The 18,673-nt window shown below is 41.0% G+C and overlaps 1 protein-coding gene across 2 annotated transcripts; it reads left to right on the top strand.

Moving 5' to 3' along the window:
• Positions 1–265: 265 nt before the first annotated feature.
• Positions 266–17,738, top strand: LOC311039413 (uncharacterized protein). Of its 2 annotated transcripts, none has more exons than XM_084049287.1 (11): positions 266–494; positions 2,356–2,399; positions 2,532–3,272; positions 3,656–4,486; positions 7,891–8,060; positions 9,075–9,183; positions 10,121–10,226; positions 10,685–10,839; positions 11,806–11,911; positions 14,024–14,138; positions 16,718–17,738. In XM_084049287.1, exons 2-11 carry the CDS (start codon positions 2,365–2,367, stop codon positions 16,738–16,740), a joined length of 2,391 nt encoding a protein of 796 aa, XP_083905413.1. In that variant the 5' UTR covers positions 266–494; positions 2,356–2,364; the 3' UTR covers positions 16,741–17,738. The 2 variants fall into 2 exon arrangements, with proteins under 2 accessions (XP_083905413.1, XP_083905414.1); XM_084049288.1 differs by having other exon boundaries at positions 16,727–17,738.
• The last annotated feature ends 935 nt before the right edge of the window (positions 17,739–18,673 follow it).

Genomic DNA, 18,673 nt, shown 5'->3' on the forward strand with positions numbered 1-18,673 from the left:
CTAGGAAAACCATCCCAAAAGAAGCGACTATATGGGCCACATGAGCACTTTAACATATACGTCAGCTATTTGAAAATAGCAGATCTACAAGCTCACAACGCGTCGCGATGTAGATCGGCTATTTTCAAATAAAACATTGCGGTGAAATTATAACAAGCGGATCTGGCAACCCTGCTCGTGACCCAAGGTGCTTCTTTTTGGGCACGTTTCCCTGGACCTGGTTGCTCATTTGTCTCACAAAACCTGGCAACACTGGCATTGCTGTGCAAGGCGGAAAAGGAGGACGTCCATCCACATCAACAACAGCTCTGCATTATATTATAAAGACTATACTTTGTTTTACACACATTATAGCACAACAACATTTACCATTATCCTTCTGTTCTGTTGCTATTTGTGGTTGTTTCAATGCGTTGCTGTCGTCGTGTAATAATATCCTCTAGATAGACATTTAGTTTAGTTATAGTCACTGAGCCCGGGGGACGTGCACTGAGGTAAGATATATCATATAAACATTTATTATGTTAATGTTATGTATTCATTATATCGACAAAAAAAGTGAAGCATTTACAAGTGAAAATGTGTTATTGACGAGACTTCAGTATAAACGAGTCTTTAGTTAGGAGTTGGACGTCGGCTAACGTTAGCCTGTTAGCTTCATGTGGCACATGCGTGTCGCAGCTGAATATTGTAACTTTCACCTCATGAACAGTTTGGTTAAAGAGTTTTACAACGGTTTGCATTAAGACCGGGGCTTCTTGGTTGTTAAAGTGCATGATATACGGTGGTGGAAAAAGTATTCACATTTTTTTAGTATCAATAGTATCAATACTGCAATGTAGAAACACTCAACAGACTCTGTTTCAAAGTAAGGAATTCAAAATTAAGTAAAGGTACAAAATACAAAAGTATTGGCATCAAAATGTACTTAAAGTACCAAAAGTACTCATTATGCACAATGTCCCACTTCACACGTTTTTTAAAATGTATAAAAATCTTTTGAAAATTGCAGTTTCACAATAAGTCGCATTGAGAGTGAGCGTGTAGATCTGCCATTTTCATATGGCCGAAGTGTATGTAGGGCTGAAGGGTTTAATGTATGTTTTGTAAAAAGTATGTCAAGTTTTTAAATAATTGTAGTGGAGTAAAAGTGCAATATTTGCCTCTGAGATGTAGAGGTAAAAGTACAGAAAAATGGAAATACTCAAGTGAAGTTAAAAACGGCTCAAAATGGTACTTAAGTACGGTATTTTGAGTAAATGTACGTAGTAACTTTATACCACTGACTGCATGCTACATGTAGATGCTTTGTGTTGCTGTAGTAACTATATTATGCTAATGCTACGCGGTTAAGCTTCGTTTATACGTAAGTACGACGGTGTCACAAGTTAGCCTGCCGAAAATAACTGAATGATATACAAGGCAAGCCCTTTTTCTTAAGTTTTTTTGCACTGTGACACACCCTCGTGCTAAATACTTTTAGCACTACATTAATCTGAGTTCCCAGAAGTTTTCGCCAGCTCTGGCGAGGAACAGCACTACATTAGCCTTGGATCAAGACTTACCATAGATGTATCTGATCAAGTCTTGACTTTTACTTTTGTAGATATGAAAGTAAAAGTCAAGACTTGATCAAATACATCCATGATGGTCTTGATCCAAGGCTAGGTCTAACATATTTTGCAGTTGGGCCACAATGCTACAAAAATGAAGTGCGTTGTGTTCCATCGGTTTGAGATGGTTTCTACCTTGGCTTGGTCACAAGCAGTGTTGCCAGGTCTCGTGAGAGAAATAAGCTAATGAGCCAAATCTTGCTAGAGAAATAAGCCACATCGCACCTCGAAAAACAAGCCATAACAAGCCCTAAAATATGGCTATGTATTCCTAATAATTTATTATCATTTAGTTTTGGTTATTTATTAGAGCATTACACACATTTGAGCCAGGGGCTTAATAAGTAGACACCAGAACGATTCTGTTAATCAATGTGATTCACACTTCTCCACAAACCTATGGGGAATTATAGTATATACATCAAAGAAATGTTGGCTTGTTAGATTTGCCAAAGAAGCCACCGCGTTTTTACAATGAGCATAAAAAGCGGCAACCCGCGACAAGCCGCAAGTCTGGAAAAAAAACAAGCCAAAAGTTGCAGCAAATAAGCAGACTTGGAAATACTGGTCACTAGATTGTTTAGGCCTCCGGGCACTTCCACTACAAACAAGGTTTTCTGCATAATTATTAAATAATTAACATTTCTTTGCACTTGTTAAGCTGCACGGTTTGTTTTGCTTACAACAACATATTTGCTGTGTTTTTCTTTTATATATTTATACTTTTCTTTTTTTCTCTAAGGTGGATAAAATGTCAAGACAGAGGTCGCGATCGCCACGCTACAGGTGAATACATTTTCATCATATTGATCTGCATAACTGATTCCTCACGAACAATTTCAGAACTGTATTGAGTATGCTTGGACTATTTAAAAAAGATGTTTTTATTAATTGCCCTGTCAAATGTTCCTTTTACAGATCGAGTCCCCCAAGGCATGAAGGCGCAGGAAGCCATTCACGGAGGCCTCCTTGGAATGTTGACTCGGGATCGCACATGGGGCCGGCAGAAACGGATGGGATACCGTTCGAGCGTAACAGACACCCTAGAGACGATTCTGGAGAACATTGGAACTATTTCAGAGAGGAGACTCGCCAAGCGCCAAAGAGACGAACGCCTCCCTTCAGAGAAGAGACTCGCCAAGCGGGCAAGAGACGAAGCCCTCCCTTCCGGGAAACACGTCAGCCTGGGCAACAACATCACCCCCATCCAGAAGAGTTCTGCCGGAGAACACCGCCCTCCCAGCCTCGAGAGCCAAGCTATGCAGAGCGTAGGAGGCTGTCTCCAAAGCAGCCTTTCCACAGACATGAAGGTGGTGACAGAGGAAGAGGAGACTTGAGGGTCTTTGAAGATGAGGAAAGGCAACACCTGTCGCCTCAGAGGCTGCCTAGGGAGAGATTCTTGCCGAACCCCACAGCTCCATCACATCCCAACCACCAACAACAGAGAGAGCAGCCTGTGATAAACTGGGCGAGAGAGGGTCGCGGGAGGTCAAGGGACAGAGGTGCCCGGTCAAGATCGCATGACCATGGACAAAGAGAGGGAAGGAAAGACCCACAGGGTCCGTACAAGGAACAACGAAGAGCAGAACCACACCATGAAAGAAGCCCTGCCTTCTCAAACAGGCAAAGAAGAGAGATGGATGATGCTTTGAACCATGGGTAAAGTTTAAAATAAGAGTGGTTCATGCTGCTATCAAGGGGGAAAACAGAAAAGAAGAATGCTGAGGAGCTGCCGTCTTTCCTGCTTTTCAGGAAAACCTGACCTGCACCTCATTCGTCGTTCGCTATTGTCACATTCTTTAGAAGCATTATTTCTTGCTTTTTATATTCTAACCCTTGTAAATTGTCTTGATATGGTGAACATAGATGTTAATTAACTGTCCACCATTTTGCCAATTCTAATCCTAAAGGTAATTTCTGACTGTTGATTTAGTTAATTTCTTTTGAAATAGAATAAATCTCACTATACGAGTGAGGCAAATAACATCACTGTTCTTGTATATCATTGTTGAACAGTTTCACCTGCTCTTATGTCAACACAGGTACGGGAATGAAGAAGAGGAGTTTAGTTCACCAGAGAAGCCTAGAGATGGGTTTGGAGGAGGTGATCGAGAACTCAGGGGTCCCCAGAAAGGCTTCTCCCACAGGGAGGATCGGGGTGCACGACCAGTTATCGTTGAACACGATCACGGCATCACAAACAGTGGACCGCCGCAATGGGACCGTGACCTGGACTTGGATGGAGAGAGTCGGCCCCTACAAAAAGGTTCCTTGCATGAGCAGTTCAGGATGCTGAACAGATCCAACGCCAGGGAAGAATTGAGGCATCGACCCCTTCACGATGACGGTGGAGACCCTGGTCGTGATCGTGAATCAAGTAGGAGCCCTATGCGACGAGACAGAACCAGCCCCACAGGCTTTCCTGACGGAGGCGGTCCGTCGAATTACAGAGACAGAAGCCCCCCTGATCCAGGAAGAGGGAGGATGAACTCCAGCTGGGGCAGGGGAAGGATGGGAAATGGTCCCCCTAGAAATCACCCTCCTTTACAGCAGCTTCCTCAGGAGCGGCACGGTCCTCCGCAGCAACCCCAAAGGCGGGAGAACCGCTCTGCTGGTGTGGGAGACTTTTACATGGACTCCAGGGAAGAGGATCCCGGCTGGACAGAGGAGGACATGGAGCCTAAAATGCCCCGTGGGCGGGCGGACAAATGGAACAGCCAGCAAAACGCCAATGAAGAAGACATGGAGCCTAAAATTCCCCGTGGGCGGGAGCACAAATGGAACAGCCAGCAAAACACCAATGAAATGACCGTTGTAACCGAGGAGACGCTGACCATCAAAGTGGACATGAGTCGGCCCGTGAATCGAAACAGGTAGAGTATATTGTTTTTAAAAAATACTAAGGAGAAGGGTGGAAGTTCATGCTTTTTTCCCCAGAGCTCACTGAACGATACTGTGAGAAGAGTTTACAGAAAACCCATGAAGATCACATGCTACAGTTGGAAAAACACTGATAATACAGATGACTTTCATGAGACTGCACGGCTGTAGACATCACCAGCACCTCTGAATTGTAAACCACTCATCTTATGAGAAAGGGAAATCTCTTACATTTCAAAAGCTTTTGGAAGTAGGCCTTGCCCTTTTCCTCACGAAGGAAAGAAAAATTGAAAAAGTCCCTAAAGACTTTAAAATAATGCCTTGCTGAAAAGATTTGAGGAGTGTCTGACCATGGTTTGCCACATACTTCCATTTGCCCCCCTAGGTAATGGACACATGGCTCACTTATGCTGCATCATTTCAACTTCACTGTTCTACATGCATTTTTGAGCACATGTGGAAACTTACATTTGTCAAAAGAAGATGTACACTAATGGTAATGGTTCACAAAGGTATTCCTCTCGATTACAAGAAGAAAATGTGGAGGAATAATCAGGAATTTGAGATGCTGATTTGTGCCTGCCTGTTATCAACAACAAACCTGGAAACATCATCCACCTCCATTGAGATTGTTGTGAGACATGCTACCAGACTGCTGGTATTAAGCTGACAAATGGATGGATTCGTAACTTGAACATGGAAGAGACCGACACTGCAGAGAAGCCTTGCATTCCTACAATAGATCCCAGGACAGACTAGTCGACTAGAAATGAAGGGAGTTACATAAAGAAATGACTGAAGCAGGCCTGGGCCGTAGCGTGACGGTCCAGGCACCCTAGGCTGCAATGCCAGCCTGACAGCGTGTCGCGGGTTCGACTCCCGTTCCCGATGACCTTTGCTGCATGTCACCCCCCATCTCTATCCCCATTTCCTGTCAGCCTACTTTCCCTGTCCCTCTCTAAATAAAGGTATAAAAAGCCCCCAAAGAAAATCTTAAAAAAAAAAGAAGAAATGACTGAAGCTACATAAGGTCCTCGCATCCCTACATGCTACAGAAGATCACAGAGATGAAGAGAAACCACAAAGGAATGAGGAGGGAGAATCACATTCTGAGGCAGTTTTTTGCAAGGAGGGAAGGAGAAGAAATACCCCCCCCCCCAACAAACAACAACAAACAAACAAACAAACCTTCCAAGCTAGAACTTTCATGAGGACAACTGGGCAATGGCACATATGATTCAAATGACCTGACTGTGTTGTTTTCTCCAAGGAAAACCGTAGCACTGATGATGTTTTGGTGAAGATGTCATCAATAACTACCAGGAAGAAAAAGCAATGCTGAATTTCTGGTATTGAGTGTTTTTCAACCCAAGAACATTCTTGTTCCTCTGAAGTAATCAACTTGATGATTATTTTTTTGACTGAACACTACTCCAGACTTTTTTTTTTTTTTTTACTTTACCCCCCCACCCCCCCTTTTTTCTTTTTAGAGATAAAGGTTACTAAGAAGAATACGGAAATTACCATTCTCATGTAGGAATGGGTGTAGTGTATTTTTAACATCACCTGTCCATAGCATCTTCTGGTTTTTGGAGGACAAAACAATGGGGCGTAAATATCTATCTCACACCATAAATCTGGATGAACCTCAGTGGTGCAAAACCTCTCATACTTAAAGAACAGGAGTGCTCCTTCGACGTCTTGATCTCATGATATCATCACACTGGATAGACAGTATGTATTAAACATCACTAACTTTAAAGGCCAATGTGAGTCCAGCAGCTTTGGAATTGATTGATGCTACACCATCTGCCTGAGGCTGAACTGGCCGACTGACCCATGATGACCATTTATGCTTCTCTTGCCATCTGAAGAATTGAGACCTTCACCATTGTTCAGGATGCCTGAGCAACAAATGGAGAAATTTGATATACCAGCAGCCAACAATTTTCCACATGGAGAAATCTGATCTGGACTCACTCGACCTTCTGTAATTGCATAAAAGAAGAAATGGCATCGGCTGAGAACTTTTCCCATTATGAAGATGCAACATTACAGATCATGACCCAAACTGAAAGTGTCGTTGTGTTAAATGTTATGGCTCTGTCACCAAGTATTTTTGTGTGTCCAGGGCCAGGCGGTGCTGTACAGCTATATCGCTTTACCAAGGCAAGTCCAGCTGTGGTGCAACAATGGATTGACAAGACTCACAAGTGCTTTTTTGGCCTTTCTCATACTGAGGGAAAACATGGCGAGGATGTTGGCCATGCACGTCAAGAACATTCTCACGGAAACTAAGGAGAGGAAGTGGACATTTGAAGATGTATTTATTTATGTATAAAACATTTACCAGAGCAGCCTGCAATGATTGAACAGGTGTGAGATCTTCCTCAAGGATGCCTGACAGAACAAAACACATGGCTGATCATTATGTAGACATTACCTGTGATGGAGCTGATCTTCAAGTTACTGATTGTTTCTCAAACCACTCAGCCACATTGATGATGCTGATGATGATTGGAAGCTAAAGTGAAAATGCTTGAAGATAAACAAATCATTGGGTTATGTATAATTGGTGGTACATTTCTGTGGATTCTGAGGATTTTATCAGGACCTCGCTTACTGCTCTGAAGAAGGTGTAGAACACATCAGGCTGGAGAAACCTGAATGCATCATGAAACAAGCAGACAAGATGGCTCCTGTGAAGCTTAAAAAGCTGGTATAACTGGTGGCATGAATAACTGGCATTCCAGTGGGCTCAATGCATGAAGATATTTGATGTGCCGTGAACAGGAGAAGAGAAGCTTGAGAGGTGATTTAATTCTGTCCATTTGAAACATCGTCCAGCTCCGAGACAAGAGGTTCAAGAAGGACATGGAGACTGAGCAATGAAAGGGAAAGAAGTGTGAACTTTCACCCCGGCCCCCTTACACTGACCTCTGAACTGTCACAGTTACTGAAAGTGAACTTTTCAGTTTCCGGCTGACATTTCAAACCTTTTCATTTAAAAGAAAACCATATTCAGAGTCGTTTTAATCTCCCTCTTTTATTCGCTTCCTTCAGAAGCTATATACTTTTGGTTTTAGGATTTATATAGCATGTTGTTAGGATAGGCAGGCTGTTCTGTCCATGAGGTTGTGTGACAGGTAAGTTTCTGCGGTATGGTAATGAAGTCACTTTTGTTTCAAATTCAGATATGATAGCCAAAATTTCTAGTTATGCATTTGAGCAATTGGACTAAAACATTATGTTGCTAGCCTTAAGTCGTCACTCGTCAGAGCATGTTTATAATCTTAAACTGTTCACATTCTTTATACCATTTGGGCTCATCAACCCAGCAGCTATCTCCCCCATCCCTTTTAACGCTGGTTCTGATTCCCGTTTCCTCCTCCTGCAGCCTGCTGTGTTACTCCTCAGACAGACAGTTGTCTCTGGACCTGGTCAACGTGGGCCGCCAGCGTCTCGACTTCCTGCCCATGCTGGAGCATTCTGGAACCTACCACGAGAGCTCCATGCACACTGGGACGTTTGCCCAGGAGATCATCACACTGGTGCATCAGGTTAAAGGTGTGTGTGCAGTGTATAAACATTCACTTGGCAGAGTGGGCATGGTTAAACATTGATTGCATGGATTAAAGTTCTCAGTAGCCACGACTGATTTCAGTCATTTGGATTACATAGAAGTCAGCATGTCATCAATGGAAGCGTCACTCTCCGAAAATAGCCTATTTTTGGTTATTAGTTATCTTAAGATTAAATAGTATTTATAGTGGTCAAACTAGCAATAGAATACATGTTCAATATGCATTTTCTTCAACTGGTTGGCTGTATGGCTACCAAAACATAATTATTTTACATATTTTGCTAGTTTATTAAACTCAGCCCTAGTATATGGGTTTCACAAATCGCAGGTTTCACAAATCGCAGGTTTCACAAATTCACAAATTAGGACCTGTTCCTATCTGCCCATTTATCAGAGAAACGTGCAACTTACAATGACAAATGGGTAATACACAGCCATGACATCTTTGCAGATTTTAACATTGAGTGGACTAGGAGTATTGCCTCGAAATTCATAAAAAATCATGGCACTGCATTTTTAACAGGATTGATCCAACAAAATTGAATACTTTATTAGTCAGAACTGTAAACAGCACGTGGTACACTAAGACATTAAAGTCCTGGGGACTTGTTTCCATTGTGGTCCTAAAAAAAGCCATGCAGTATGTAAGTGTCCTTGAGCAAGGCACAACACTGCCCTCCATATTCAGTGAGTCACTATATGAGGGAGTTGGGTAAATACCTAACCAATGTAAACAACACCTCAGTTAATGAGGCACACAACGTCTATTTAAAGTAAGGTTCTAGTGACTACTTGTCAGTTATGTCTGTGGCTGCTAGTGTCGTTCTACTTGTAATTTCAGTAATGCGTTAATTCAATTCAGAATGGTCTATTCCTGTGAACCCCACATTGCCTTGGTAATGGCTACCAGGGATCCTAATAAAGGATAAATGATGTTGAAAGTACCCGCTTATTTTGTGGACTTAATCTTTTGCCCATTTTTGCCTTCATCTCCACAGAGGTGTATTTTGGAGGTTATGGAACCACACTGAATGAGCGTTTTAGGGTTCTCAAGGAGGCCGTCTCCCCCGAGAAGGAGCAGGCAGTGGAGCAGCTAACTCTGAACAGGTATGTCTCCCAACAGTGTTCATTTTGACAGCAAATATTCATTTAGTTTTAGTCAGTCTTTCGATTAAAATTCCATTTAGTTTTAGTCGCATTTTAGTCATCTGAAATGTTGCAGTTTTAGTCTAGTTTTTATCAGTGAAAAAAGGTAGTCAACGAACATTTTTCATCATAATTCTAGTTGACGAAATGAACACAGTCTCCAGCTGACCACACAGTTTCACTTACTAACCAGTTAAGATAGAAAAGGGGCGATGCACTCCTGAATGTTTTAGGTGCTGGCCACGAAAGCACAGAACCAGAATTATAAAAGGTAAAGGTTTATTGTTTCCACGGTAGATGTTATTCAATGTTAAGTCAATGTGAAGACTGAATGGATTAGTGAGAGAGAGAATCTCTGGTTAATCTCGCACACATAGCCAGCAAAACTTTTAATCCATATCTGATCAGATTTAGATTTTTTTATTGACATGTTTTCTGAAATCAGTCTATGATCGCAGATCCGATATCAAAGAGATCCCTGTTAGTTTTTGAATGACACAAATTCCAAATCTGATCCACTCTGATATGGATTAATTGAACTCTGGGCCCCACGATCAGAGAGATCTGCCTAATCTCTCTCAAAAAATAATGGGATGTTAGGATTGGTTTTAAAAGCAGTGGATTTAGATGTATTGGTACTAGGAAAAGAGCGCCAAGACTAATCTCTTGGACCTTAAGCACATGTTTTACTTGCTATTTTTACCATGTTAAACACAAACACTGGTGACTTACATCGCCGTTGCTGATTATTTTATTTCTGGGTCCGGTCTTAATGCACCTTAACCAAACAATACAATAAATATCATACAATATTATTATGAAAACTATATGGACAACAATAGTGGCAATCTAAAAGTGCTTCTGAAAAGCGTGTGCAATTCTTTTTTTCCTTCCTCAGGCGCTTCAATATGAATATGACTGCATTACCTGAAGACGAACCCCTGTTCTCCAGACTGGGAGACATGCACGATGATTCTCTGTTTTCCAGATTGGGAGACATGCAGGTATAACAACAGCTCAATCTATTTGACACAAATACCTCAAAACATCCCATTGAACCTATATTTCCTGAATATGTATACAGGATATCGTCTCTGTCGGGTGGAAACCTCATATGTCCAAAACTGTTACTTTTCAGGGTTCAAATTCAATAATGGCAAAAATAGCAGATCTACAAGCACGCTTCGTGCGGTGTTTTGAGCTTGTGGATCTGCTACTTTTGATACTTTTGTGTGACGCTGTAGTATGATCATAGGGCGTTAAATCTACGAAAAAAGTAAACAATTGGAGATAAGAGGTTTCTGCCTGACAGCAACAATATGCAGTGTTTTTTGTTGACTAGGCAGTGAAAAAACTTCTGTATTGGATACAGCTTGTAATGTAGAATGAATTAACCTCATCTGTTGAGATTGGTCTGTGATGATGATGTGTAGAGTTTTGATTGGTTTGAGTGTGTGAACAGCCCCCCAGACAGCAGCAGCAGCAGCAGCAACAGATGGTCCGAGACCCTGGGGACCTGAGGTACGATCTGGAGCGGAGGAGGCAGGAGAGGCTGGAGGGGGTGAAGGTGACCATACCTGGAGGAAGTCTCAAACAGTACCCCCAGGGGGTCAGGAGGTGAGACTACATGAATATGATTATTAGTAGGTTGTTTGCGTTTTGAGGCGAGATGCATTTAAAAGGCCACTTGGCAGATTTGTAATTGAAATGTAATTGATCTCCCTCCCCCCCTTTTTTGCATTAATTTAGTTTAGGATCATAACATGAAACAAATTGGCTTGTGCTGATATTTTTCACATCAAATATTGCCCCTCCTAACCCTAATGTGGTGTTTAGATTTAATTTTATGGTGCAAATGTATGTGTTACCTAATCTACCTAAGGTACCTAAGACAGTTGAATAGATGCGCAGACGAAAAGCAATAGTAGTGAATTTGTTATGGTAATCACAATATTGAGCTGTGTGTATATATGTCACAGGGAAATTGGCATTCCAGGGAAATTGAAAGAGGAGCGCTCGCTTATAGGCACTGGGCTTCGGCGCGGGGCTTTTCGAGACAGGGTTTTTTACGCGAGGCTGGCGAGGAGGAGGCGCGAGGCGGGGCTTTGATACGAGGCGGCGCGAGGAGGAGGCGCGAGGCGTGGCTTTGATGCGAGGCCGACCTGGCTTTTGTTGTCCCCCCCCACATGGCAACCAGGAAGCTACGCTAGGGGAACGCTGAACACGCGTTCACACGCACGCGTGATAATAGTTATTGTCCATGACGGAGGCGCGCCGACTCAGCTGAGCTTGAGTCCGAGGAGGCGCGCCCTCGCCCTCCAGGCGCGAGTGCCCCCCTACGAAGGTCTGCTAGTCGAATCAGCGCCGTCCGAGTTGTGAACCGATAGGGGGAGAATAGATCTTTTCATGGGTTACAGTCTATGGTTACTATCCAGTGTCCATGAAGTCTTTGACGGCACCCCCAATGTACCTGGAGGTGACACTACAGAGGGCATATTGTTCAGCTGAATCCATGTTAAATGGAAAGATATATGTGACCTTTGTTCTAACTCTCTACTAACTCTGCTCTGTCTCTCTTGTCAGTGATCAGAATGCAGAGTATGATGAATCCAGTGATCAGGGGGAGAAAGGAGAATTTTCCAGCTTGTCAGGGGAGGAGCAGCAAGAGAGGAGATGGAGAGGAAACATGGTTAGTAGCAGAACACTACAAATGTATATGTTTTTTGTCTCCAGTATTGATAATTGTACAATATTGACACATTGAGATACAATAATCTTTCTCAGTATAATCTATCATCATAGATAAGACGAGTGTAATCAGGATTGTTATTTTAGCAGTATTGCAACCAACTATACCATGTGTATTTTGGATGTTACGTGTACATGGCTTTGAGCCTTTACTCTTGTCCAGAGTGACATACCCCCTCCTCCACACAAGTGTGGCATGCACGCACACATACACACACACACGTCTGTATTACTTGTTGATGACATCAACATTTTAAGACTTAAAGATTTTATGGATGCCATTTGTAACCATAAGCCTAAAACCGAAAATAGCTGATCTACAAGCCCACAAGAGCTTGTAGATCTGAAATTTTCGGTTCACGACACCAGCACGCAATTAAGTGTAATCTTAAACATAACCCCAGCTGGAATATTTTTCTTTTTTTTGTTTTGTTATCAATTGTTTTTATTATCATATCGACAATACAATTATATTCGAATAGATACATTTTTCAACAAAAACAATATACAAACATACACATACACAACAGCTAACTCCATTTTCAGGTTTTTTTTTTCATAAATCGACGCTATTGAACACCCTTCACATCTGCGTAAAAAATCTAAACATTTGAACCAATGAAAAGTATTAAAAAGCGCCTCAGACGAAAACTCCCAACTCCATTGGATCCTCAAACTGTCCGTCAAAAACAAACAACTCCCCCCTCTCCTCTACACAGTGCTACAGCACAGCATTAGCAGTGCACGGTGCGCAGTGAACGAGGAGGAACAACACGTAAACAGACTCCCCGTAGTCTGTTAAAAACTATGCAGTGTACCTGTTTATCAAACAGCACTGACGCTAATGTTATGAAAACAAGTAATTATATTTCTAAAATCTATGAAGTGTTTAATGAGGAGAGCATTGTGATAAGAAGAAAGACGTTCATAGCATTTCTGTCGCGCTAGTGTTCTACTACCTCTTAGCAGAAGTTATTGTAATATTTAAAGTCCTGTTTATTGTTGTAGGCCTATATAATAAGTGTCATGAAGCATCAGGGCATTAATTCACACGTTGTTGTGATGCATTGTGAGCTTGGAGATCCATTGTTAGCTTTTGGGAATCTGTACCCTTTTGAAACCTCTCTCAGCAGCGAGTGGAGCTACTGTTGTTTGGACACCTAACTCCATTTCAGCTTGATTTCTGCTCGTCTGAAACTTCTAACTCCACTCGCGCTGGGTAAAGTGTTGATTTACCCGCGATTTGGGTAAAGTGTTGATAATATAATGACACATGCAAGTATCTCACAATATATACAGTCACTATACCAACTTTGACGAGGTAGTATTGCTTTGTTTTAAAAATATAAGGTTTTCTTCATTTTCTGAAAAACTTATATTTTGTTTTTTCGTTTCCTGAACAATGAACGTTTTGGAGTTAGCAGTTTCGGGCTGGACAGCAGAGATATATATATATTTTCTAATTATAAATTTAGTTTTTTTTTTTTTTTGTTCAAGGTTTTTTTATTTTATATTTTCACATACAGGTCTATAACTAAAGGCATACAAAAACAGTGAATGTATGTATATGTAAGCCACAACCCTAGTATCTTAATGTTCCATTAACACAAAGGACAATACAAACAAATAAGACACAATTGCGATGAAAAATGAAAACAAGTCAAAATAAATAAAAAATAAAGTATACACAGTAGAATATATATATTATTAAAGAAAGATTTAAAATGAATTAAAAAAAATACACAAAAGAATTATACAAAAAAGTCAGTGGGGTCAATTTATGGGTCATTAATGTCAGTAGTCTCTCTATAATAAATTTAGTTTAGTTTAATTAAAAAATTCAAAAAATATATTTTCAACCATAAAACAACCATTTTTCTTGTGAGGACCAGAAACATTGTCCAACGTCTATTTCTCAAATTCTATTATACTTGTGGGGACATTTGGTCCTCACAAGTGTAGTAACACACACACGCAATCGTAAAGAATACTCTAATGTGAGTAAATGTTGGAGGCGTCTAAAGTTACAGTGGCCTTTCCCTCCTCGCCCCAGGGACCAAGAAGAGGGGGTCCTAACAGACAGAACTCGGGACCCCAGAGGAGGAACCATCGCCCTGGCACCCGTCCTGGGCAAATGAGATGGCAGAATAACCGCAACAATGGAGACGGTAGGTCGCATGCTGGTAAATATTAAAAAAATCTTTGCACTGCATTCATATCGTTTTGGTCGTCAGGCCCAGTCATTGTGTAGTGATTTAAACCTATGTCTCTGGAGCCATGAGTAACTCCACCTGGGATTGAATCTCACCGGCATCTTCATGGGGTTTCTCAGAATAAAGTCTACTAGTTGATTAACTGACCATCAAATCCACTATCCAACACTATGAATAAACATTTTTTTCCATTTATGAGAGATGAGATATACTTTATTAATCTCCGAAGTGAAATTGAGGCGTTACAGCAGCATAATGTGATAAAATAAATATACGAGACGATACAAAAACACATCAGACACACACATGGACACAATCACACATGAACAAAGCCTACACAGAACCACATGCATTTAGTACCAGGGAGAGAGTTCTCATGCATTTTGCAGTCTGATGGCAGTTGGCACAAAGGAAGGTCTGTACCGCTCCATTTTCATCAGCGGGAGAGTGAGCCTCTGGCTGACGGTGCTCACCCTCTTCTGCAGCTCTCCATAGAGTGGATGGGAGGGGTTCTCCAGAATGGAGTTTAGTTTGTCCCTCATCCTCCTCTCTGTGACTAACTGCAGCCCATCCATCCGGAGGCCAATGAAGTGGATATCTGTAGACTAGGATATTCTATCACCAGGTGTATGGATGGATGGAAAGAATCTTAGTCCAGACAGATCATCTCTTTATTTGCATGCAGGCAGGTTACAGCATAGAAGTTAGCAGGCAGTCAGCTCCCAAGCCCTCATAGTTCAACTACCCCCTCCCTCTCATCCTCAGAACTCTTGCAGAAACCCTCTCCTCACATTTAAAGGACCCGATCTTGCAATTCTTCTTTTGATTCGCCCCCTCCTTTTTTGGTCTGGTCCTGTTCTTGCGCAACAACACAATAACATTGTTGATCATCTCATTTCTGGGAACTTACGGTACAAACCCTGCTTCTAGAACACACCACTGCCTTCCCAGATGCTCTGAGTGCTGCTGCCTCAAGTAGAAACATCTGTATAACCGTGAAGTACATTTACTCAAGTACTGAAACATCTGGAGGCCTTCTGACTGTATCATAGGATTTCAACCTGTCTATATTTAGGTGCAAACTGGTGACTACATTCCTCCCTCTGAGGCATTTAGCCTCACTACTGTAGTACCTTGCCTACCTGTACCTTACCTACCTGTAGGTAAATCTTTGATCTGGAGGCCTCCTGACTGCATCATAGGATTTCAACCTGTCTATGTTTAGGTGTTTGCCACTACACCAACAACAGAGCTTAATTTCTTTTTAAACATATTCATTTATTTGCAGTGGCAATATATCTACACCATATATGCAGCTGGGGGTGCTGATGTTGGGTAATTGGTTCTCTAATGCATCCATATGGGTAATTGTTGTCAAACAAGTCATAGTTGTCATACGTGACACTGTGCAGCCAGCGTGGGGCGCCAAAACAGCAGACATGTAGAAAAAGGCATTCAAAATTAATGGCTTAGTCCACAGTGTGGAAATACTTTACTTTTCTTACTGCTTTACTTTATTGGTGAGAGTTATATACAAAGTTGATCTTGTAAATCAAAATGAGCATGTAATCATAGTGCATCATAGCCTTCTACTGACCGAAGGTGGACATAACATTGGTTGTTGTTGAACATGCTCACAACTATGTACTATTTTCACTATTTGTGAATGTTCCTGAAACCTTTCTTTTTCACTTTGCCTTCCCTGGGCTGTTTCCTATTACAGCTCTCCTAACATCAGTCTCACAATAGAAAATACAGAGCATACTGCATAATCTTTGAACCATTTTTACTTACTACATGGGGAACGGACAGATGTGCAGAGATTCCGTGCATTTATAGATAGATTCTAGAAAGATATCAAGATAAATACTTTACAAAAATGGTAAGTGATATTATTTGGTTAAAACAAAACGTTTTTTGTTAAAAAGCTAAAGCACTATATTCTGATAATAAAACCTGGTAATCAGGAGAGTACCCATTTATCAGCTTAAATTTTATACTGTTCCAGTTCCAATTTTGTCTGCTCATTTATTTGTCATTACCTCCAATTTCACTTGTTTAATCTGTATCCTGTGTGAGTTCTTTCTCCTGATTGGTTAACATTGGTATCCTGACATGAAAACGCTATTTCTGTTTACCAAAGAGCTGGAGAGACAGAGAGACTCCTGTTACTGAACAAACACTCTATAACAATGAGGACTACCAGAATATAGAGCTATTTAACAAAAAATATCACTTACCCTACCTTTTAAGATAGGAGACTTAATAAATTCAAATGGCAGTTCTGACTCGCCTTCCTTTGCTCTGTTTCACTCCATGTCTCGCCTTTGTTTAATTTCCTGTACTTGATGTCTTAATTTCATTTCTGCTGCATCACATTTTGCTTTTTATACTATCTATGCCATTGCTTGTCTGTCTGTCTCTCTTTCTCTCGCCTCTTCTCTCATCTTGTTCTCTCTCTCGCCTCACATACACACAAGCCACCTCTCCTTTCTCCTTGATTAACTCTTTTTCCACCTTTCTGTCTTGTACAGCACCTGTAGGTGCAAACTGGTGATTGGACAACATGAAGAAAAATCAACGCTCAGATCTCCGCTCTGATGCTATCGGCTGAGATCAAGCCAATTTTAAAACTGACCAAATAGGAGACAGAATGACTACTAATTGCTCTCGCAGGTGAGCTGACTCGGCACACGGTTGACATAATACAGCACTGGGAAGAAAGTGTCCAGGGAGAGAATTGGGCTACTGAGGGAAGATGGTGTTCAAATGTTAAGTGTCAATTTCAGTGTATTGAAATCCACTTGTATTCAGGTAGCTTCAGCAGAATTTATTGTATCTTTGATTTTTTTTAATATGCTCTGGTAGAAAACGGTCAATATGATGATTATATATATCCTAAAATCTATTAAATGATTTTGTTGACTGGATCTTCAAAGCAAGATCTCATTTTAGTAACCGTAATCACAATATGTAGCACAATAATTTGCATTATCTTTTTATGATTCGTTTTCTTTAATACATTTATTTTAATACATTTTTCTCCCCACATTATTCGTTATGCCAATTCCCGTTAAACACTTACGTACAAGTCTGTTGTTGACCCCACTTGTTTGCAGAAGGGCAGATATCTGTTACTGTAAATCAAGTGTTATATCTTCCCCTATTGTATATTCAGTCAATATCGCCCACCGTCACTTGTTAATCTATCCCTCCATCTGCATATCAAGGAACTGCCAATCCCTGATGAACATAACGGCTATTTTTCATTCAGCGTTTAAATCTTTACCAATTATGGCATTGAGTTATTTTGATGAAGAAAGTTTATGTATGCTTTTGTTTGCAGATATGTGGGGAGCCGTGTCTCTCCCCGGCTGCTGCCGTTAAATGTTTTGTTATAATCTTTTAATTTCTGTATTGTTTTATCCCTTTTGTGCCAGCCTTAACATTGCCGTCTCATTTTTCTGAAGTAGATCTCGCTTGGAGTACTTATGACCAAGTGCCCTACAGAGCTGTATATATATACGATCGTCCAAAATAAAAATATTTGTCTTCTTCAACCTGGATCTCTCTGTGCTTTGGGTGGGTGGTTGATTGATTGAATATTTTATTGAAAGTTTGCAAAAGGTACAGAGGTACAGTACAGATGAGTGTGGATGTCATGATGATCCATGACCTGATCTGAAGATTTGAGTTAGGCATAGTCTTGCTGTAGCTGTTGGATAGATACATCTAACATCTGGGGAACAACTATTGGAAAGTGGTTAGCTCAAATAAAGCGTAACAGACATATTACAGCCAAGTCTGGCCTAAATGTAAATCAAAATATCAATTGACATTGAGCTTGAGTTGAAGCTTTTATTTCCAAACGGATTGAGTGAAAATGTGTAAAACATAAAAAATGCGACAAAATATATACATTTCTGTGATGTAGCAGGTTTTACATCAGTTTATATATAAAGGAAAAAAAAACAACGGAATGGTTTCTTTTCAGGAGCTGCCCTGTAAAGTAAAAAACAGTCTTGATAGAATGTTCGATAATCACAGCTTATGGACTGGTTATGACATCATACCAGTAGTGTAAGGCACAGTGACAGAGGCTGGCACTGAAATGTATCCAAGAAGTAACTATATTGGCAAGTGCAAATAAAACCGTATCTTGATGTACTTCCTTTGAAACTAACTCTCACAACATCAGTAAAATGCTGGGAGGTGTGGTCCTTGAACATTTGCCCATGCAATTTTAATTTCCCTTCGATTTCCCTTCATTTTAGGATTGTTTTGTATCATGGTGTTTATGTAAACCCGTAAGTAGTTACAGATGAATAGTCACATTCGAAGTGCCCCCTGCCTTTTTCTAGAGTGAAACATTAATCAAGATGGAACTAGACAACAGATCTCACCATCCTGTGGTCCAGGATTCTTCCAAATCCTCTTCAGAACAGGGTTTTGGTGTTTACAAGCATTAAGAGTCACCCGTTTCACTTGTC

This window comes from Gymnoscopelus microlampas, assembly GCF_963454915.1.
Source record: "Gymnoscopelus microlampas genome assembly, chromosome: 22".
In the NCBI taxonomy this organism is placed as follows: domain Eukaryota; kingdom Metazoa; phylum Chordata; class Actinopteri; order Myctophiformes; family Myctophidae; genus Gymnoscopelus; species Gymnoscopelus microlampas.